Consider the following 17,000-nt stretch of genomic DNA (forward strand, 5'->3'; position numbering starts at 1 on the left):
TGCATCGCATTTGTGTAAATATCTTAACAAGTTCTAGGTTATGCTTTGGTTTTTAAAAGGTTAACGAAATAGATATCACGACTATGAACATAGTTAGCTAGATCTTCGAGTTAGGGAGCGTTCATAAATTACGTACCTCCATTGGGGGGAGGGGGGGTTACTGAATTTTGGTACAAAGTGGTACATGGGGGAGGGGGGTCAGCAAAAAAGGTACGTACTTTGAGGGAGTGGGGTATTAATCAATCTTGGTACGTACTTTATGTACCAAACTCAAATGAAAATAGCCGTTGGTGTTTTATCCGCTTTTAGTACCGGGTATATAAAATCAATAAACAGCAATACTTGCTTAATTCTTTTGTTACATCATTAATGAAATCAGGTATTTATATTTTTTTTTGATTTGTGTTCTTTGCATCAATATAATTGGGGGGGGGGTGGTCATGGGTGCGATGGTACGTACCTAAGAGGGGGGTCAGTGAATTTGGTACAAAGGTGGTACAAGGGGGGAGGGGGGGTCAGAAAAAACGGGAGGTTTTGAGGTACGTAATTTGTGAACGCTCCCTTAGTTCTTGCAATTAGTTTTACCTGATCAATCTAGGACATATTCCGTCTATCTATGAAAGAGTGTTGTGTTTGTGTTTTGGAAAGTTTAGATAAATTAAGTTGTGCGTAGGAGGATGTGTATAAATGAATCAGAAGGTATAAGTGTATCACATGTTGATAATTGAACTGAACTGGGACGCAAGTCATCATTTTTCGTGATCAGTCGATTTCCTCGTACAGATGATTAGATTTAGTTGTTCATCGGTGCACACATTGTATCAAAATAATCATTTCTTCATTTTTGGTTGCGCTCATAATATGTTGTTTGAAGTTTTGATCTGATTAAAACCTTTAGCAAAAATGGCAAACAGTGTTTGTATGCGCTTGTGTTTGTATGCGCTTGTGTTTCTAAAAACTGCGAGCGGGAAAGAAGAAATTCAGTTACAGGTGGTTTGTTTACAATCTGTCTGTGCAACTAAGACTAATTCATTAACAGATTATGTTCATCTAAATCTAGGCAGGTGGTGTTTCTTAACGAAACGTTTTTTTAAAAATGAAAAACTTGACTTAAGTTAACTTCCGCACACACATATCTACATACAGTTCTATGCAGGAGTAAGAACCAGTGATTTTTTCAGTTATCAATGTGTTTCTGATATAATTCATGTGGTGCACTGCGAAGGATTCCGGGCATCCATCAGCGCTTCAGGATTTTACCTTAGCTTCTGACAGTTGACAGCCTGAGTCAAAAGTGAAAGATAGGAACACATTCATATAATACAACGTAGTTGTGAAAGCATTGTTAGATATCGGCATTAGTGCCTAAAAATGCTTCCTGAATATGCATTTATCAGAAAGTCGATATGTAGTGTCTGGTTTACTTTTGTTTGGGACATCAAACATGTCTGAAGCAACCTCCGTGTATGATATCGAGACACTGCTGTAGGAGGCGTTGAGATCTCGTATAGTTCGGGGTAAATACAATGTGCATCGATTTATTTCAGTTTCTACAATTGAAATTGTAGTTCGGATTTTTAAAACATCAATCAATTCATATTACTGGATTACGAATCGAGCGTAACAGCTGTTCATGCAGCTTTTCTAATGGATGATGAAAACTTTACACACAGAGGAATTAATAACTTGTAGCTCGTTTTATGCTTGAATTACGCTGTATGATGCGTCTTACTCTATACCATCAAATCATTAGAGATAATTAATTGATGGTTGATCGACTCGGGATTGGGCAGAAGTTAGGGATTTATTTTTTGAGTCGGCTTCCACGAGTGAAAAGTTCATACTGCACACTTATTAGATCGTGCTGATACAATTTTCAGTCAGTTTAGGACATTAATGAGTGAGGATGGTTAGTCGTTCTGGTAAAGGTACCTCATAACAAATTGAAAGATTCTTATAAATATCTATAAATCCGAGCTTATAGTTAGTTTAATGTTGTTTCCTTTATATATTGAATTCTAATAATTTTCTTTTAAAATAGAATTTTCCCACATAGATATCATTGATGTGGGTTCCATTTTGCTTATCCTAGTCTAATCTTTCTGTCAATTATTCTCGATTATGTAAACATTTTTCGATAGAGTTTGATTTATTGATTGACAGTGTGTAATATACCTTTCTCTTCCGCTTCATCCAGGTCGTGTAGAATGTGGCTCTGTTCTTGCGCGAAACGGCCAAAGTCGAAAAATCGCAAAAATCTCAAGCTCGTGATTTCGTGAAACAAATTATCGATCTGCTGATGTGAATAATGTTTTTTTTTTACGTCAGTTTCTATTTGTCTGATAAAACATGGATAAGAAAACTATTCGCGTAATACGGCTGTAGAGTAGAATGAACATTGTTTTTAGACTAGGTTTCACTATGTATTATGCGTACTGTGTTGTTTAAAATGTGGATATAATGCGCAGAGTTTAAATGGATTAATGGATTTTAGGATTTACGTACATTTATCATGTTAATTAACTTTCGCGGATTAAGAGCAGTAACTACACAATGGCTGACGATGTAAATAACAATAAAGGTGCTACGGAATTAGATATGGAAGACTTTATCGGAAAAATGTCTTTGCTCGGCGCGAGTGTTCCGGACACTGGTGATGATTATGACATTTTTTATGATTACTGCGACCAAGTTATAGCAGGTATGTGTCATGACTTGCGCGAGCCAGCTCCGAGTGACGGTGGCTCAGCCAGTAGAAAATCGCCAGGCAGCGAATCTTTGTCTGGAACGGGACCAAGAACCCCTTTATCTTCCATGAATTTGAAATCAAGTGCGTCAGACATTTCTCATGCAAGTTCTCGAAACATTGCCTCTTCGCCTGTCTACAGTAAAGTTCAACCTTTAGTCATTTCCTCGCGAAACGCTGAAATGAAGCGAAGGTTTTTTGGAATGGAACCCGTCTGTGATTTTACAATCGAAAACGCAGCAACTACAAATGAAGCCCTGATTAGTGAAATAACTGTAGAAGAGCCGACAGTAGTAGCACAGGATACATACACTACTGCATCTCCTGGTGTAAACAGCAGGGACGATCAACTGACTATGGAAAAACTCGAAGAATTGGATGACCTGATGCAATACTTTCATCCACCCGGACAAATTGAGTCGACTTGTGAATATGGCAATCAAAGATATGAGCCCACGGCTCAAGTCAGGCAAAGTAACACGTACCAGTCAGCAGCAGCATTTCCTATGCATAATCGTCCATCACGTTTGCATCTGCAACAAGATCCAGATCGAAATGCCGCCAGTCATAAATATTTTGCTATGAGTGGTCAGAACACGGTTTCATCCCCTTGTGGCTTGAACAGAGAGATTGGACATGATTTTTCTAAAGAGCGCCCCCCAGTGTCACCTTATAGTCCTCGCAATCCTATTTGTAAGTCTCCTCATAAACAAACGTATCATAGTCAACAGAATTTCTACATCGACAATGGAGTAACCAGTCCTCCACCTTATGGAGATACTATGAGTAGCTATGAAGGTTATGGTCCGACATCCTATGAAATGCCTTCAGGACCTACTAAACCTGTCTTCTATCATACAGATACATATAATTTGTCAGGCAATGCACCAACTTACTATCAACCTCAACACTCGTCACCTTATTCATACGAATATGGTCAAAGAATGCTATCACCAGAGTTGAATCCACCTTGGCAGCCCTTTCACGAAGTTACCAGTCATTACGAGATAAATCAAAGTCAATCTTATCCATTGTCTCCTTCAATGAATCAATCAGTCCCGGTTAATTACGAATTGAGGGGACAGTCTGATTCAACTTCATCAAGGGCAATTTCACCATCATATCAACAAATCGGACTCATTTCCCCTGAAGTTCATTATGAATCTACAAGAAAATATGATGTTCACCAGAGTTATTCAAAACCATTAACTCCGCTTTCGCCAAGTCGGACTCAACCGGTTCAAGCTGCTTATTCAACTTACCAAACGCCTGGTGCAGCAGCAGCAGCAGCAAATGTATCTTCGCCACTCTCACCGAGTCACCCACATCATCGAGCTCAAGATGCTTACTCGACCTATAGATCAGATCAGATACCTACATCAGAGATTCCTGCTTATTCTTGGCCTGCCCAAACTTTGCCGGTCTTGCAGCCTAATTCCCCATCGTCTCTGACTCAAAAAGAAATGATCCAGAGCTTTCACAATTTCATCAAGCCGAAACCACCTTCTATAAACAACACGGACATTGATCTGGATTTTGGTCCTGAACTTGAAGAATATGTCTTTGTCGGAGTAGAAGCTGGACCTAATCTTCCGCGCAGTCGTAGCCAAACTCCGGAATTTTGTGGTATGCCGGACTTACGGCGTGCTTCGGTACACGATGTGTTTGCGAGTGGAGGTAATTTCGCAGTTTGTCGCACACCTGAACGAGGTCCCCTTCTCTCGCCCGAGGTCAAACGTCGAAAAGATCTTCAGAAGATTTCGGACGATCGTCGAGTCTCGGAACACGATGTTCTATCTATTGGAGGTTTCATTACGTGTCGGTCACCGGAACCGGGACCTGTTTTGTCACCGGATTTAATGCGTAGAAACAAAAATCTGGTGTCAATTCGTGAAATGTCCCATAGTCCGAGTCCTGAGACAGAATTATATCCCCAAACTGAAACATCTCAATTATCTCGCCTCGATTGTTCATCCGAACCTCAGCCAATGCTATCACCTGAACTCAGGAGGAAATTATTTCTATCCGATCTCGATGGAAAATTCGCAACTGCTGAGACCGTTCAGCGTTCTCAGACAGAACCGAACATCTACTCTACGAAATATTCAGTAACTGATCCTGTTGTTGATGAGTCTTTAATCGTTACTCAGTCCCAACAGTCATTGCAGTTACCCGACACCGAACCAGTCGTCCGACCTCGAGCTTTATCCATCGGAGAAATCTTTATCCAACCGTTTGTCGATACGTCTAGAAATGAGGTCGCGGAATTTGACAATTCAAATCAGGCGCATACCTCTACGCGGGATGAACAAATCGTTGAAGTTTGCGAGCTTTCTGAAGCTCCTCATTTGAAAACGTCGACTGTCGACCTGAAATCTTCATCAGTCGGTGCTTTTTCGAACGTCGATCATCGACCCGATCGACTTTCCGAAAGTCAAGTTCACGATTCCGAGATTTTGTACGGTTTCGCGCGTTGTAAAGTTTCCGACACGACGGGTCAGTCGTCCAGCGTCGTTTACAATCTGTACGGCGATTTCGAAGATATCGATTCTCTCGACTGCTATCTAGAACCGACCGACAAAAACGACGACGACGAGGTTTCGTATCTAACGATCAATCAACTCGTTCAGAATCGTAAGGGTATTTTCGCCGATGTTAAGTCGTCGGATCGTCCGGTTCCGAGCGGGATTCTCGTTAGACGTCGCAGTAGTACGAGCGACGATATTCAACAGAGAATCAACAACTATCTCACCGACGTCGAGGCCGTGAAATCTGCACCCGCGAAAATATCGATCGATATCTCTGAGGATCTGAAGGAAAAGGTCAATTATGATTTCGGGCGGAGGAATAGTTTTCCATTAGCGGCGCCTCCTCCTCGTCTGCAGAAGTCGAGGCGAAGTGTGGATTTCGGACCGGTCACTCGGATTCCGATCTCTGACGACGATGAAGATGATGATGATGATGATGACGACAATGATGACGATGATGATGTTGATCCTTGTAGATTGAGTTTGAGGGAAAAGATGAAAATGTTCGCATCGATGGGACAGAGCGAAGAGAAACCGGCGCCGAAGAGAGATGCTCCCGTTATTCGGCGTAAACAAAGACGTCATCCATCAAGATTTAGCACCCAGGTTAGTCTTATGTTATAATTATTCTGTTCGCAATTAACAATGAATTTATTTTTTCTGAAATATTTGATCTTTTAATCTGAGTTGCTGAAAAAGTAGATTTCTTATATATGTTTTCTGAGCTCCTGTAGTCTTGCATATTTGTATGTGAATATGTATAAACTTTTTTCTTTGAACTTTTTTCTGTTTAGACAAACAAGGTTTGTTAGTATTTTTGTGTTAGTTAATGTTTTATTTTCACTTCTGTTTGATGTGTCAGTCATAGAAAAAAAAACTATGATTCAGCAACTTTCCTAAACCGAGTCATCCCTTTAAAGAAAGGTCAAAATTCGTCGATTGGCATTTATTGAATGCTTCCCAGCTTTTACTATTAATGGCTGCCACCTGCAGTAATCTGCTTGAACTATTGCTATCTACGGAACATTTTTGCCGTATATTAGATTGGATTTCGTCGATACAAATAGCGAATTCGAACCGGTATAATTCGATAGACAATTTCAATGTGAAACAGTGAACAGGTCATTTAGGGGTGAATGAGAACTAGTTCTGTCCGTATTGCCGGACAGTGCCTGGATATCTTCTAACCAAGATTTTGTCAACTTTTAAAGGCACCCACGTTTTTTGTACGTTTGTGTGACATAATAATAGCATCTCAGTTGCTACTGTTTTCCCCCCTTATCCATTGATGTGGAGCACAATCTCAGCGCATGTCACAACATATAGATATAACCGGGGACTCGAAAATGAATAACAGTCCATGATATAATTCATGAATCTTTGATGTTATATCTCTATGGCCACTCTACATCGTGACTGACTGATTTTTCCGTATTTTACTCGTCTGATAAATGAAAAAACTTTGTCGACAAAATTCTCTTGTTGTGGCGAATGAAGCGTGAAATTATGTCTGTTTTCTGTTCATTTATTGCAGCCTATAACTTACGACGAGGTAGAGAAGGCGGCTAAGATCTCACCGCTGGCGATGACGCTGGTGAAGCCTCCCGATCCAGAGCTGATGGGAGGAATGCCGATGAGTGCGCAGAGAGATCTGATGATTTGTCACGCCGAACGTATTCTATCGCAGCCGAGTTCTCGCCTCGGGTCGCGTCGAGATTCGATCAGTGATCTCGAGGAGGAGGACGAAGAAGAGGAAACTAAAGGTCAGATTCCTGAAATAAAATCTGTGATCTAAAATCCTAGTTTATAGAATCTGTGATCTTAGCTGCGATCTCACGGACATGATCCGGCCCGGATCAGGCCAGAGTCACATTTGGCCCATGCCTAATTAAAGAGCTGGTAATTAGAGAGCGTAAACCACTCACTCAATACTAAACAGTGCCATGACAAAGCGAGGCGAGTCACTTTCAGAACTAGTTGCAAGTCACACGTAATAGTTTAACCGGAATTTAACCAAAAATGACGAACCATGTCGGCCAAATGTAGCCTGGCCCAAACAGACACGAGCCCTTTTGGCACTTGTGATCGCGGCTCTTTAAAATGTCTTTCAATATCAAAACATTTTCGAGATTTATCATCCAGATAACAAACCGGAAGCTTCGAATAACAAAGGCACCCTCGACTTGGACAAACTGAGCTCGAAGCTGTCGTCGATGAAGCCTCGCACAGAAACCGGCGAAGTTGATCTGAACTCGTCGTTCGATGGGAAAGATTCTGCAATGAAGAGTATACTGAAACGTGAAGGTAGTTTCGAACGAGCTAAAGCGGTTAGCATTATGAGAAGAGGAAGCGTGAAGGATGATACTACAAGTGATGAAGATGATGAAGATGATGATAAAGCTAAGGTGAGAGTCACAGTTGTTTTCTTCTGTTTGGACCTTTTTCCAGGGGGTTTCATATTCACAGTTTTGCACTTTGTGTTAAGAAACCCATTTTCATGTTCCGTATTTGGATTTTTATCGCCGAGAGTAAATACATCGTAAACTAATAATTTGAGTGTAAATATATGCACCCTACGACTCTTGAATACCAGTACATACCGTCAAATGTAATTATTAGATTTGGTTATGGTCCATGAATCTTCTGTTAATGCCATTTAATTAACCAGAAATTTATAGATATTATTGATACATGTATTCCCGGTAGATAATATATGATAGTCATTAGGCGTATGACATGAAGGAATATTAACTGTTTACTGAAGGAAATGATCGGAACTTGTAAATTAATCCTTCATGAAATCGGGGCAATTATGCAACCATTAATAGATTAGATATGGACATACCATGCAGCAAATTGAGAACATATCCCTCATTTATAAAAACATCCCTGCTGTGAAGATGGTTGAATGTTTCAGTCAAGTATGCATTTATCTTACTTGTAAGTATGATAGATGAATCATTTGTTATGCATTATTTCTTTCAAATTTTGCGATCTAAAAGTCTTTGATTCTTCATTCTGGCAAATACCCAATGATGAACTATTGATTCGGATATTGTTTGTTAGATAGTTCATTTCCGATGCAATCAATTCAATTAATGATTCTATTATTTGTGTGTTGTCTGGGTTGCGTTGATTTCATTCAGCGACATGACAAGAGTAGCTGCGACCTTTCATGCTATGTTTTTTATCAAATCAAGCCCCATTCAGAGCTTCTAGTTTTTGTCGAATTTCAAGCGCTGGTATATATACATTGCTAATCTTCTTTATGTAGGCATAAACTTGTTATATATGCTTATGTCTTGATATATAGTCAGTCCATATAAATGAATATATGGGCCATGTGTACAATGAAAGAAATCGAAGAACGTAGTCAACTGAACAAAATATATCTACCGCAAAACAACTCTAGGAATAAACAATTCTCGGTACCGATCTACAAAAGCCATAAAATCATTGTGATAGAATAGTTCATATTTCATCGAGGATATGTTTCACTTTGTATTAAAGGTAAGACATGGCTCTGATACATTAGGATATATAGTCGCACGTATAAGGTCATTCCCTGGATGAATAAAAAGTTGTGAAAGCAATGTCTATGTATTGTTTATTAATTATCGCAGGCTAAGGAATTAGTATATGTAATAAGTACGTTCGCATAGAGAGTTCAAGCAATTACTATAATATTAAGGTTAAATATTACAACGATTGTGTATTTGCCTGTAAATTGGATGTGTTGACCTCTCGCTGCTAATACAGATATATGATCTTATATCGAGTGGTCTTCTAAAGGGCATTATGTAGATATGGCAAGTTGCAGACGGACCAGATCAGATCTCACTAGCCTGGATTTTTAGTCATCATTCAGAAATTGGTGAGATTCAGCGATATATATTGTTTATATAATGTATTTCAATTAGTTCAAGCAGTGCTAGTATGTAGTTTGTATATCATAGTTTGACAAATGACTGAAAAACGAAGTGCTTTTCCTTGATGCGACCTTTTCAATCAATGACATTCACCATGTATTTTCAACTGGATGCCTCCCTCTTAGGTGGGTGCACTGGGCCTATGAAAATACGACCGATTTACTTGCAAAATAGTTACTTAGTTGCATTCTAGTCATGTAAATACGGGGATGCTTTTCCTATGCTGTATGATTTCATGTAAATCGTGTATTATGTATAGGCCTGTATATACAATGTACAAACTGAATAGAGTGACAGATGTATATTTCAGATAGCTCTGCATCCAGCTGAATCATTTCTCTCAGTGGGTGTGGTTCTAAACATCATACTTCCTAATTATATTAATGATGTAAAATATGTACATATGTATAGGTAGACCTATGTCATTGTTATAGTTCTGATTTATTTTGACTTAATGTCCTTACACTCCACTTCACACGTCTTTTCCTCGAAATCATAATCAATTATGGAAATTCTTATCATTCAATGTATTTTTACACAGAAAGCTATTGTATACAACGGCCAATAGATATAGTCGATGTGTATGATTGAACACCTGTTGATACATTGAATATATGGATGTGTCTGCGATTAGATGCCACACGCCACACGCGTTAACTCCACTGGAGGATGTTCACTTGTCACTTGTCAACGGATATTAGGAATATAGTAGACTGTATTTGATATGTATTACGAAATATTTCCCCGCTCTAACGGACTAGACTAGAATAGGTAGGAAATTCGGAATAAGATGACTATTGATGAAATTGTAGATCTTTATTTTGTAAAAAAATTATGATAAAAGCGACGATGATGATAGTATTTTAGTTATCAATGTTGTTCCATTGACCCCTGATAGATTTCATTCAATGTTGGGTATTATGCTATATATTATTCATATAAAATGTAAGGCAGTTGATAGGAGCAGCGCTTGGTGGAATTCCCCCTGAATCTTAATCATCGACCCATTACTCAGCCCCATAAAATAAAACAAACGCAAACAGCGGGAGTTCTTTTACATAGGATATACTCATGGAACGTTGAAATTTGTTAGCATGTTTGACAGTAGATAGTAATATCTATATTAGGAGCTGTTAAGTACTTCCTTTGCAGTCAATTTGTAATTCATGAATCTTGAAGCGAATGGTACTCACCGCTGACACAAGTTATTCATTCACTATTCAGAGAAACATCGTTCTATTAGACTATGACTTAGTTACAGTAATGTGTTTCGTATTTTGATCAAGTCAGTTTTCATAAATTGCTCTACATAGATGCTGTAATATAATCTAAGCATATCAGTTGTTGCAATGTCAAGCAGTTATCGGGTTTTCACATATGTTCACATTCGTGTCCATGTCATCTAATCATATGAAATGTATATCATATTCCTTTGCCTTTGTGATTTTTCTGAAAATCATTGAATTAGTAGGCTGTATCAAATACTCAGTGATTGATGTACATTATTTTGAATCGGTTTAAAAAAATGCTTTTTACATGATTAATTTTTCAGAATGAAAAAGAAGCATCAACATCGTCGCAGAGTAAAAACGAAGCAGTCGCCAGGCAACGGGCGATCTCTGAACGGGTGTCAGAGGTCACTCCCGCGAAATCAGAGAACAAAAGCGACCAGAAACGAGTGACATCCCGTCATCTAACCCAACCTATAACACCGGAAGAGAAAAAACAAGCCGAAGAGGAAATGTCCATCCAGGAAAGGTACGTTGAACCTTAAACGCTCAGTCACTTCTTCGTGGATGTTACAACTTCCAAATGTATTTTTTCGATACTGAAGCTGAAGAATAAAGGACTGATCAATCAATGGTAGAGTCATGTGGGGGCGTGTGGTTTGAATATTCGACTCTGGGAAGCCAGGTCGTGGATTCGAACCCTGCACATTACCGTAGTGTCCCTGGGCTAGACACTCATCCTCATTTCCTCTCTTCACCCAAGATTGAGTGGTTGCTCGGATGTTGCTTCTCAGGGTTACAGTTATAGGCCGGGGGGGGGGGGGGGTAATGATAACAATTTAATGGAAAGCATCATCATTGAACATCATATCATGGTAGAAATGGTGCTATAGAGATTAGATGATGATTATCATTATTATGAATATGAATGTTGTCGATTTCAGGTTAGCATTGTTGAAAAAAAGTGGTGACGAAGATTGGAGAAAGCGAGTTGAAACTCCTGAAGTAGTGACCAGAACCGGTCGACGAACACGCGGTGACCGACCTAAGAGTATTACGGATCTCGTTTCACAACTCGAAGAGTCAAGTCATAGCTGGAAAAACAGAGTCGAAGAGAAAGATGTCGGACAATTTACCGTTGAAGGCAAGATGTCTATGGCCGGTAAGCATAGTGATCTATTCTACTTCGAACAAGAATTCAAGTAGGGTTTAAGCATACGGGTTACTCAAGTTCGATTTCTTTTTCAGGCAAGATATCCGATAGTCCAATGATGAAGAAACTGAAAACTCCGAGACCAGCGTCTGTACACGGAAGTATCGTCGGCAGGAAAGGTAGATATTTCAAATTTTTACGATCCGTTATATATGCTAGTAATGTATATTATTCAGACAATCAAGAAGTTATTAAGTTTCGATATTCAAATGCACAAAGTTTTACGTATAAACAATATTTAGCGCTATGAATGTTGCATGTATTTTATAACACATGCTTACATTGATTACAGGACCGTTGAAAGCCACAATCGATTTCCGCCAAAATAAAAAAGCGGGTACAAACAATATGAAAATTGTTTTATTTCTATGTATATACCATTCACTCCCTGTAATGAATATACTGATCACATATTTCTATCAGGAAAATTCTCCAATTAATAGACTTCGGTTTCATCCCTCGGTAGACCCTCTTTAGAGATACTATCGGGATAATAGAATAAATTCTTACTTTTTCGCATACCTTTCTGATTTATCATTAATATTTCATATCGATTCATCAATTCATAGGAGCATTTCATAAAGTATTCATTCAATAATCATTGAAACAATTAAAAACAGTCATTTTTTCAACTCCTTGAAGCAGTTCCAGTATTAGATAGAAATTACAGTGTATTTTAAGGGTTTTAACTGTGTCCTGACTTGCATATATATCTACTTTATGAACCGCCCTTATGAAATAATCACTTGCTGACTATGGCAAAAAAATACTCCTACCTCATGAACAAGGAAACTAGATATTTTATTGGTTATCTGATTAGGGTATTTTTCGATCAATGCTTCACGAATTATCTACTTATTACGGATTATCTCTCGGTATTTCCTCAGTGGTTGCTATGGTTACAGTAATCATCACATCTTTTTGAATCACATTCAATTAATTCACAAGTAATACTCAAGCTTTTCATCCGGTATATACTATATCGAAAATCCTTCTGATTTTTTCATTTGTTTAAAGTTAGCTTTAATGATTGGATTGGTGTTCAACATTTCATTGGTAAGAAGCCAATTGTGTGGAAATTTTCAATGTGAAAGGCTATAAATTTAAACATGCCATTTCGTTTGTTACCAATTTTATACTATCTTTTCTCTCTCAAAGTCGTGAAACTTGTCGTAACTTTCATTTTTATGGGAACAATCTATGTTATTTTATATCTGCTATTCTCCAAAACAAGATTTATTTCAAGTGCATGTTTGCTATATTTCTCTCTCTCTATATATATATATATATACTATATTACTGGTAGTACATTATGTGGATTAGTTTCCAAGTGTCACACGTGCTGTTTTTTCATGTTTTTTCTTCACTTCTCTTTTTACTCTTCAGTCCTCTCGTACTTTAAATCCGAAATAATTGAGTTTTTAAGCATTTGATTTTAGTACGAAAGGTCTGAATGTGTTGCGTCAAGTCATGCTTTATATGTTTGCGTCGACGCTAATAGCGTTTGCTTCACAATTATCCCCATTAGATTCTGAGTCCAGTGATAGTTCATCTCCACCACGGTCTCCAACGAAAATGCAGCCAAAGTTCCCAGTGGCTAAAGCAGTCAAAGAGGAGGTTCAGTGTGAGTAGTTTAAGATGGGTGAAATGAAATGCTGTTCAGTTTGAGAACTTGCTCCAGATTTGTCCGAATAAATGATAGAATAGAACTTATATCTATGTAACTCTATTTTGCGCACTTCTTAAAAAACTGTACTTCTCTACCTTGTTCTATTATTGAGTGTACCTTTCACAGTTTATTTGTTTCGCTATTTATAACTGTTATATTATCTTCTCTGTTGTACTGATCTTTCCCTCAATTTAAAACTATATCCCGGTACTACATGTATATGTAATTGTCCCTGCCGGTAAATATTTTTATCTTTTCTATACAATCAACCCCTGGCAAGTGAGATTTGTAAACGCTGCATGATGCGAATTCCTCATATACCATATACATGCTTGTTTGATCCTTAATTTGTATGATATCTATTTGATATTTACCAGTATATGAATAATACCGGTAACTGAATTGGAAAATTAATTTGGGATAGTTGTTTAAAGATTAAATGTATTATTAAATCAAGGATAACAATGACAATTGATATTCTTTCATAGGGCAGCTCTAAGGGTAATGACTGCCCTTTTAGAAGGATCATTGATTCCTAGATCAAAACAACATAAACTTCATAAAAAGAAAAGAAAAATTATTGATTTAGAAAATAAAGTGTTTTCCTGAAATTGAAGATGGTTTTACGCATATTTCAGTAAAAAAAGCCACACCAGTGAAAGCAACAGTGCCAGTTGAACAACAGACCAATGGTCAAACACAAAAACCATCAGAAGAGAGTGCGCAAGTTGAAGTACTGAATATAGATGATGAATCCATCAAGTCATTCTTTAAAACTGCTGAAAACTCCAAAAATGAGAAAGTGGATGTCGATGAAGAAGCATTTGATGATTTGTTCTTCCAATCGGAAGATTTGTAAGTCCTCCTGAACATTGATGATCTGAACAGACAACTACAAAATTAGAACAAATTCTGTATCAGTTAGTTTCTGATTGATTTTTAGTTTAACACCAGCAAAGAAGATCAAGCCAAAACGTACTCGTGCTACAACAAGAAATCCCCTTCGTCAGTTGCAGAACAGGACAGATATTCAACAAGGCTATACTGAAGTCAAAACAGATATAGCAGAAAAAGAGCTGAAGAGAGTCAATAAGGAGAAAGGTATAACTATCTGCATTCAATTTGTCTGAAGCCAGTTTTATAGACTCGGTATTAGCTTATCCTAAGATTGCTATAAACCTTTAACTTGGTAGCTAAGTAATCTATTAACTGATATACAAAGATGTTCCCTATCCCAGGTTAAAGTCTTAAAGTCCCTATCCCAAGTTAAAGTTGACTTAATAAAACTAGGACTAGGAGTGTCAGTACGATAGTGTGGTGATGTATGAATTTCTCATTCTAGTTGCGTCTAATGCTGGTCTGGCTGAATCAGCATTAGCGGGTCTCGCATCAAATGAGAGCTTTTCGAAGGTAGCATTGCGTAAAGTCACAGCTGAAAGTGCCACACCGGGGAAAACAGTCGGAGGATTAAATCTCGAACCGTTCAAAGACATAATGCTTATTCACGTCAAAGGTCGCGCTAAAATTCAAACACGTCTGGTTGAACCGAAAGCTTACTCTTTGAATAGTGGCGATTGTTTCGTTCTGATCACACCTGACAAAGTTTTCCTATGGATCGGAGAATTTAGCAACGTCATTGAAAAAGTCAAAGTAAGTATATATTTGAGTTGCGTCTCATCTCAGCTGATACGGGTTGTCATTCAGCCAGATATGTTCATGAAGAGGTATTTTCTTTGTAGTCAAAAGAGGTTGCTGCAACTGTTTCTGAGAAGAAGGAACTTGGATTCAAGAGTGGAAAACCTTTAATTGAAATCAATGAAAGGAAACAAGATAACTTTCCTGAATTTTGGGAGGCTTTAGGTGGCAAAGGGAAATATGCAGGTACGTTCTGTTTATTGTTTGAGAGTCTTTGATGATGTTGTTCTTGAAGCACTGCTCAGTATAAACTTTGATTGATGTTAGAATCTGGTCCACCACAAGAGGATAGCCTTTACGAAGAGATGATCATGGAAACGAATATAGTTTATAAAGTGGCTGATTCTGAGCTAATACCATGTGAAGAATACTGGGGTAGAGCGCTAAAACATGACATGCTGCAAAGCAAAGAGGTACCGTTGAGTATTTAATCCATTATTCGATATCAAAAATAATCTTGGTTCACGTGGAAAATGACAAAAATGATCTTTTATAATTGCAGGCTTATGTGTTTGATTTCGGTTCAGAGGTATACATATGGCAAGGTCGCCAAGTGTCCCCTGAAACGCGTAAAGATGCTGTTAGACTTGCCAAAACTTTGTTTGATTTAGAGTATGATTATTCCGACACTGAAATCAACCCTATTTCTCCACTAAAAGGTAAAAAAAGTAGCGAAGACAGCAGAAAATCATATGCTTTGAGAGTATTTGTTGGATTTGTGTATTTTATAATCTGATGTTGTTGTATTAGACGATGACGATGAAGATGGAGGTGTACCTCGTACGGGTCAGCGTCCGGCGTGGACTCTATTCGGTAAACTTAGTGAACGAATGGAAACAGTATTATTCAGAGAGAAATTCATCGATTGGCCTGATACTTCAAAAATCATCAAGGTGAAATCAACCGATGACTCACAGAACAAGAGAGCGCGATCAGAAAATCTAAAAGCATTCGACGTTCAGAAGATGATTCCATTGCCCACTGAGCCCGTCAACTTAAAGTTCGAAGGAAGCAATGTAGGCCGTGGAAAGAAATGGTAAATCAAAATCTTTTTTGGTCAGAACTTGAATTTGTCACTTAGAATGATCGCTGATATCGAATCGCATTTTTTTCTAGGATGGAGAATCTCGATGGTTTAAAAAGAGAGTTTGATGTTACTACGATAAAGATTACGTGCTGGCACGTTATGGAATTTGATCATTATCAGATGCCGAAAGAGAGCTACGGACAATTTCACGATGGCGATACGTACGTCATTAGATGGATCTATCTTATTACTGCTGCAGGTATGTTAAAGCCTAATCATAAAAGTGTTCTGATTTTTCGAGTAGATTTTCACCCCTCAAATTTAACTTTAGGTTTAAAGAGTCTGAAGGGTCATGCCGCTCGTCATTCAGTGACCGGTCGCGAGCGATGCGCGTATTTCTTCTGGCAGGGACGTTTCTCAACGGTCAATGAGAAAGGGGCGTCTGCTCTCATGACCGTTGAACTCGACGAAGAACGAGGTCCTCACATGCGGGTGGAACAAGGCAAGGAACCGGCTTGTTTCACAAATTTCTTTGATGGATCTATGATTGTTCATATCGGTAAACGCGAAGACGAGTCGACGAACACTCAAGGTGACTGGCGATTGTATCTATTATGTAATGAAATGGATAGCGAATCTTACCTACTCGAAGTTCCGTGCGTTATGGAAAGTTTGCGCAGTCGATCGTCGTTGGTCGTCGTCAATGTTAAAACAGGCGCGTGTTTGATTTGGCATGGCTGCAAATCGCCAGAAAACACGCGTGAAGTTACGCGAAATAGTTGTAAAAACTTACAAAAACATTGTCCCATGGAGGTAGGCTTACAAGACGGGGTCGATATCGTGATAACAGAGTTAATCGAAGGACATGAGAACGACGATTTCTGGCTCGCTATGGAGGTAGATGGTAAACTGCTGGATAGAAAGGAAAAATATGATTGTTTACTCAAAGGTTAGCAGAATGTTA

The 17,000-nt window shown here is 38.4% G+C and overlaps 1 protein-coding gene across 6 annotated transcripts in view; it reads left to right on the plus strand.

The window, feature by feature from the left end:
• The window catches only part of LOC141912918 (uncharacterized), a 41,143-nt gene that overhangs the window by 21,837 nt on the left and 2,306 nt on the right, over positions 1-17,000 (plus strand). For 4 of the 6 annotated variants that reach the window (XM_074804351.1, XM_074804375.1, XM_074804383.1 and 1 more), the window contains 16 exons: positions 5,751-5,880; positions 6,809-7,037; positions 7,417-7,679; positions 10,756-10,961; positions 11,377-11,594; positions 11,681-11,764; positions 13,174-13,269; positions 13,953-14,169; positions 14,258-14,415; positions 14,657-14,964; positions 15,054-15,195; positions 15,277-15,422; positions 15,512-15,668; positions 15,760-16,045; positions 16,126-16,295; positions 16,368-16,985. In XM_074804351.1, the coding sequence (XP_074660452.1) occupies positions 5,751-5,880; positions 6,809-7,037; positions 7,417-7,679; positions 10,756-10,961; positions 11,377-11,594; positions 11,681-11,764; positions 13,174-13,269; positions 13,953-14,169; positions 14,258-14,415; positions 14,657-14,964; positions 15,054-15,195; positions 15,277-15,422; positions 15,512-15,668; positions 15,760-16,045; positions 16,126-16,295; positions 16,368-16,985 (3,428 nt within the window). Of the gene's footprint in view, positions 1-5,750; positions 5,881-6,808; positions 7,038-7,416; positions 7,680-10,755; positions 10,962-11,376; positions 11,595-11,680; positions 11,765-11,937; positions 11,983-13,173; positions 13,270-13,952; positions 14,170-14,257; positions 14,416-14,656; positions 14,965-15,053; positions 15,196-15,276; positions 15,423-15,511; positions 15,669-15,759; positions 16,046-16,125; positions 16,296-16,367; positions 16,986-17,000 lie in introns of all 6 variants that reach the window. The other 2 variants (XM_074804359.1, XM_074804367.1) reach the window with 2 other exon arrangements.

The sequence above is a fragment of the Tubulanus polymorphus genome, chromosome 1 (assembly GCF_964204645.1).
Source record: "Tubulanus polymorphus chromosome 1, tnTubPoly1.2, whole genome shotgun sequence".
Taxonomy (NCBI): Eukaryota; Metazoa; Nemertea; class Palaeonemertea; order Tubulaniformes; family Tubulanidae; genus Tubulanus; species Tubulanus polymorphus.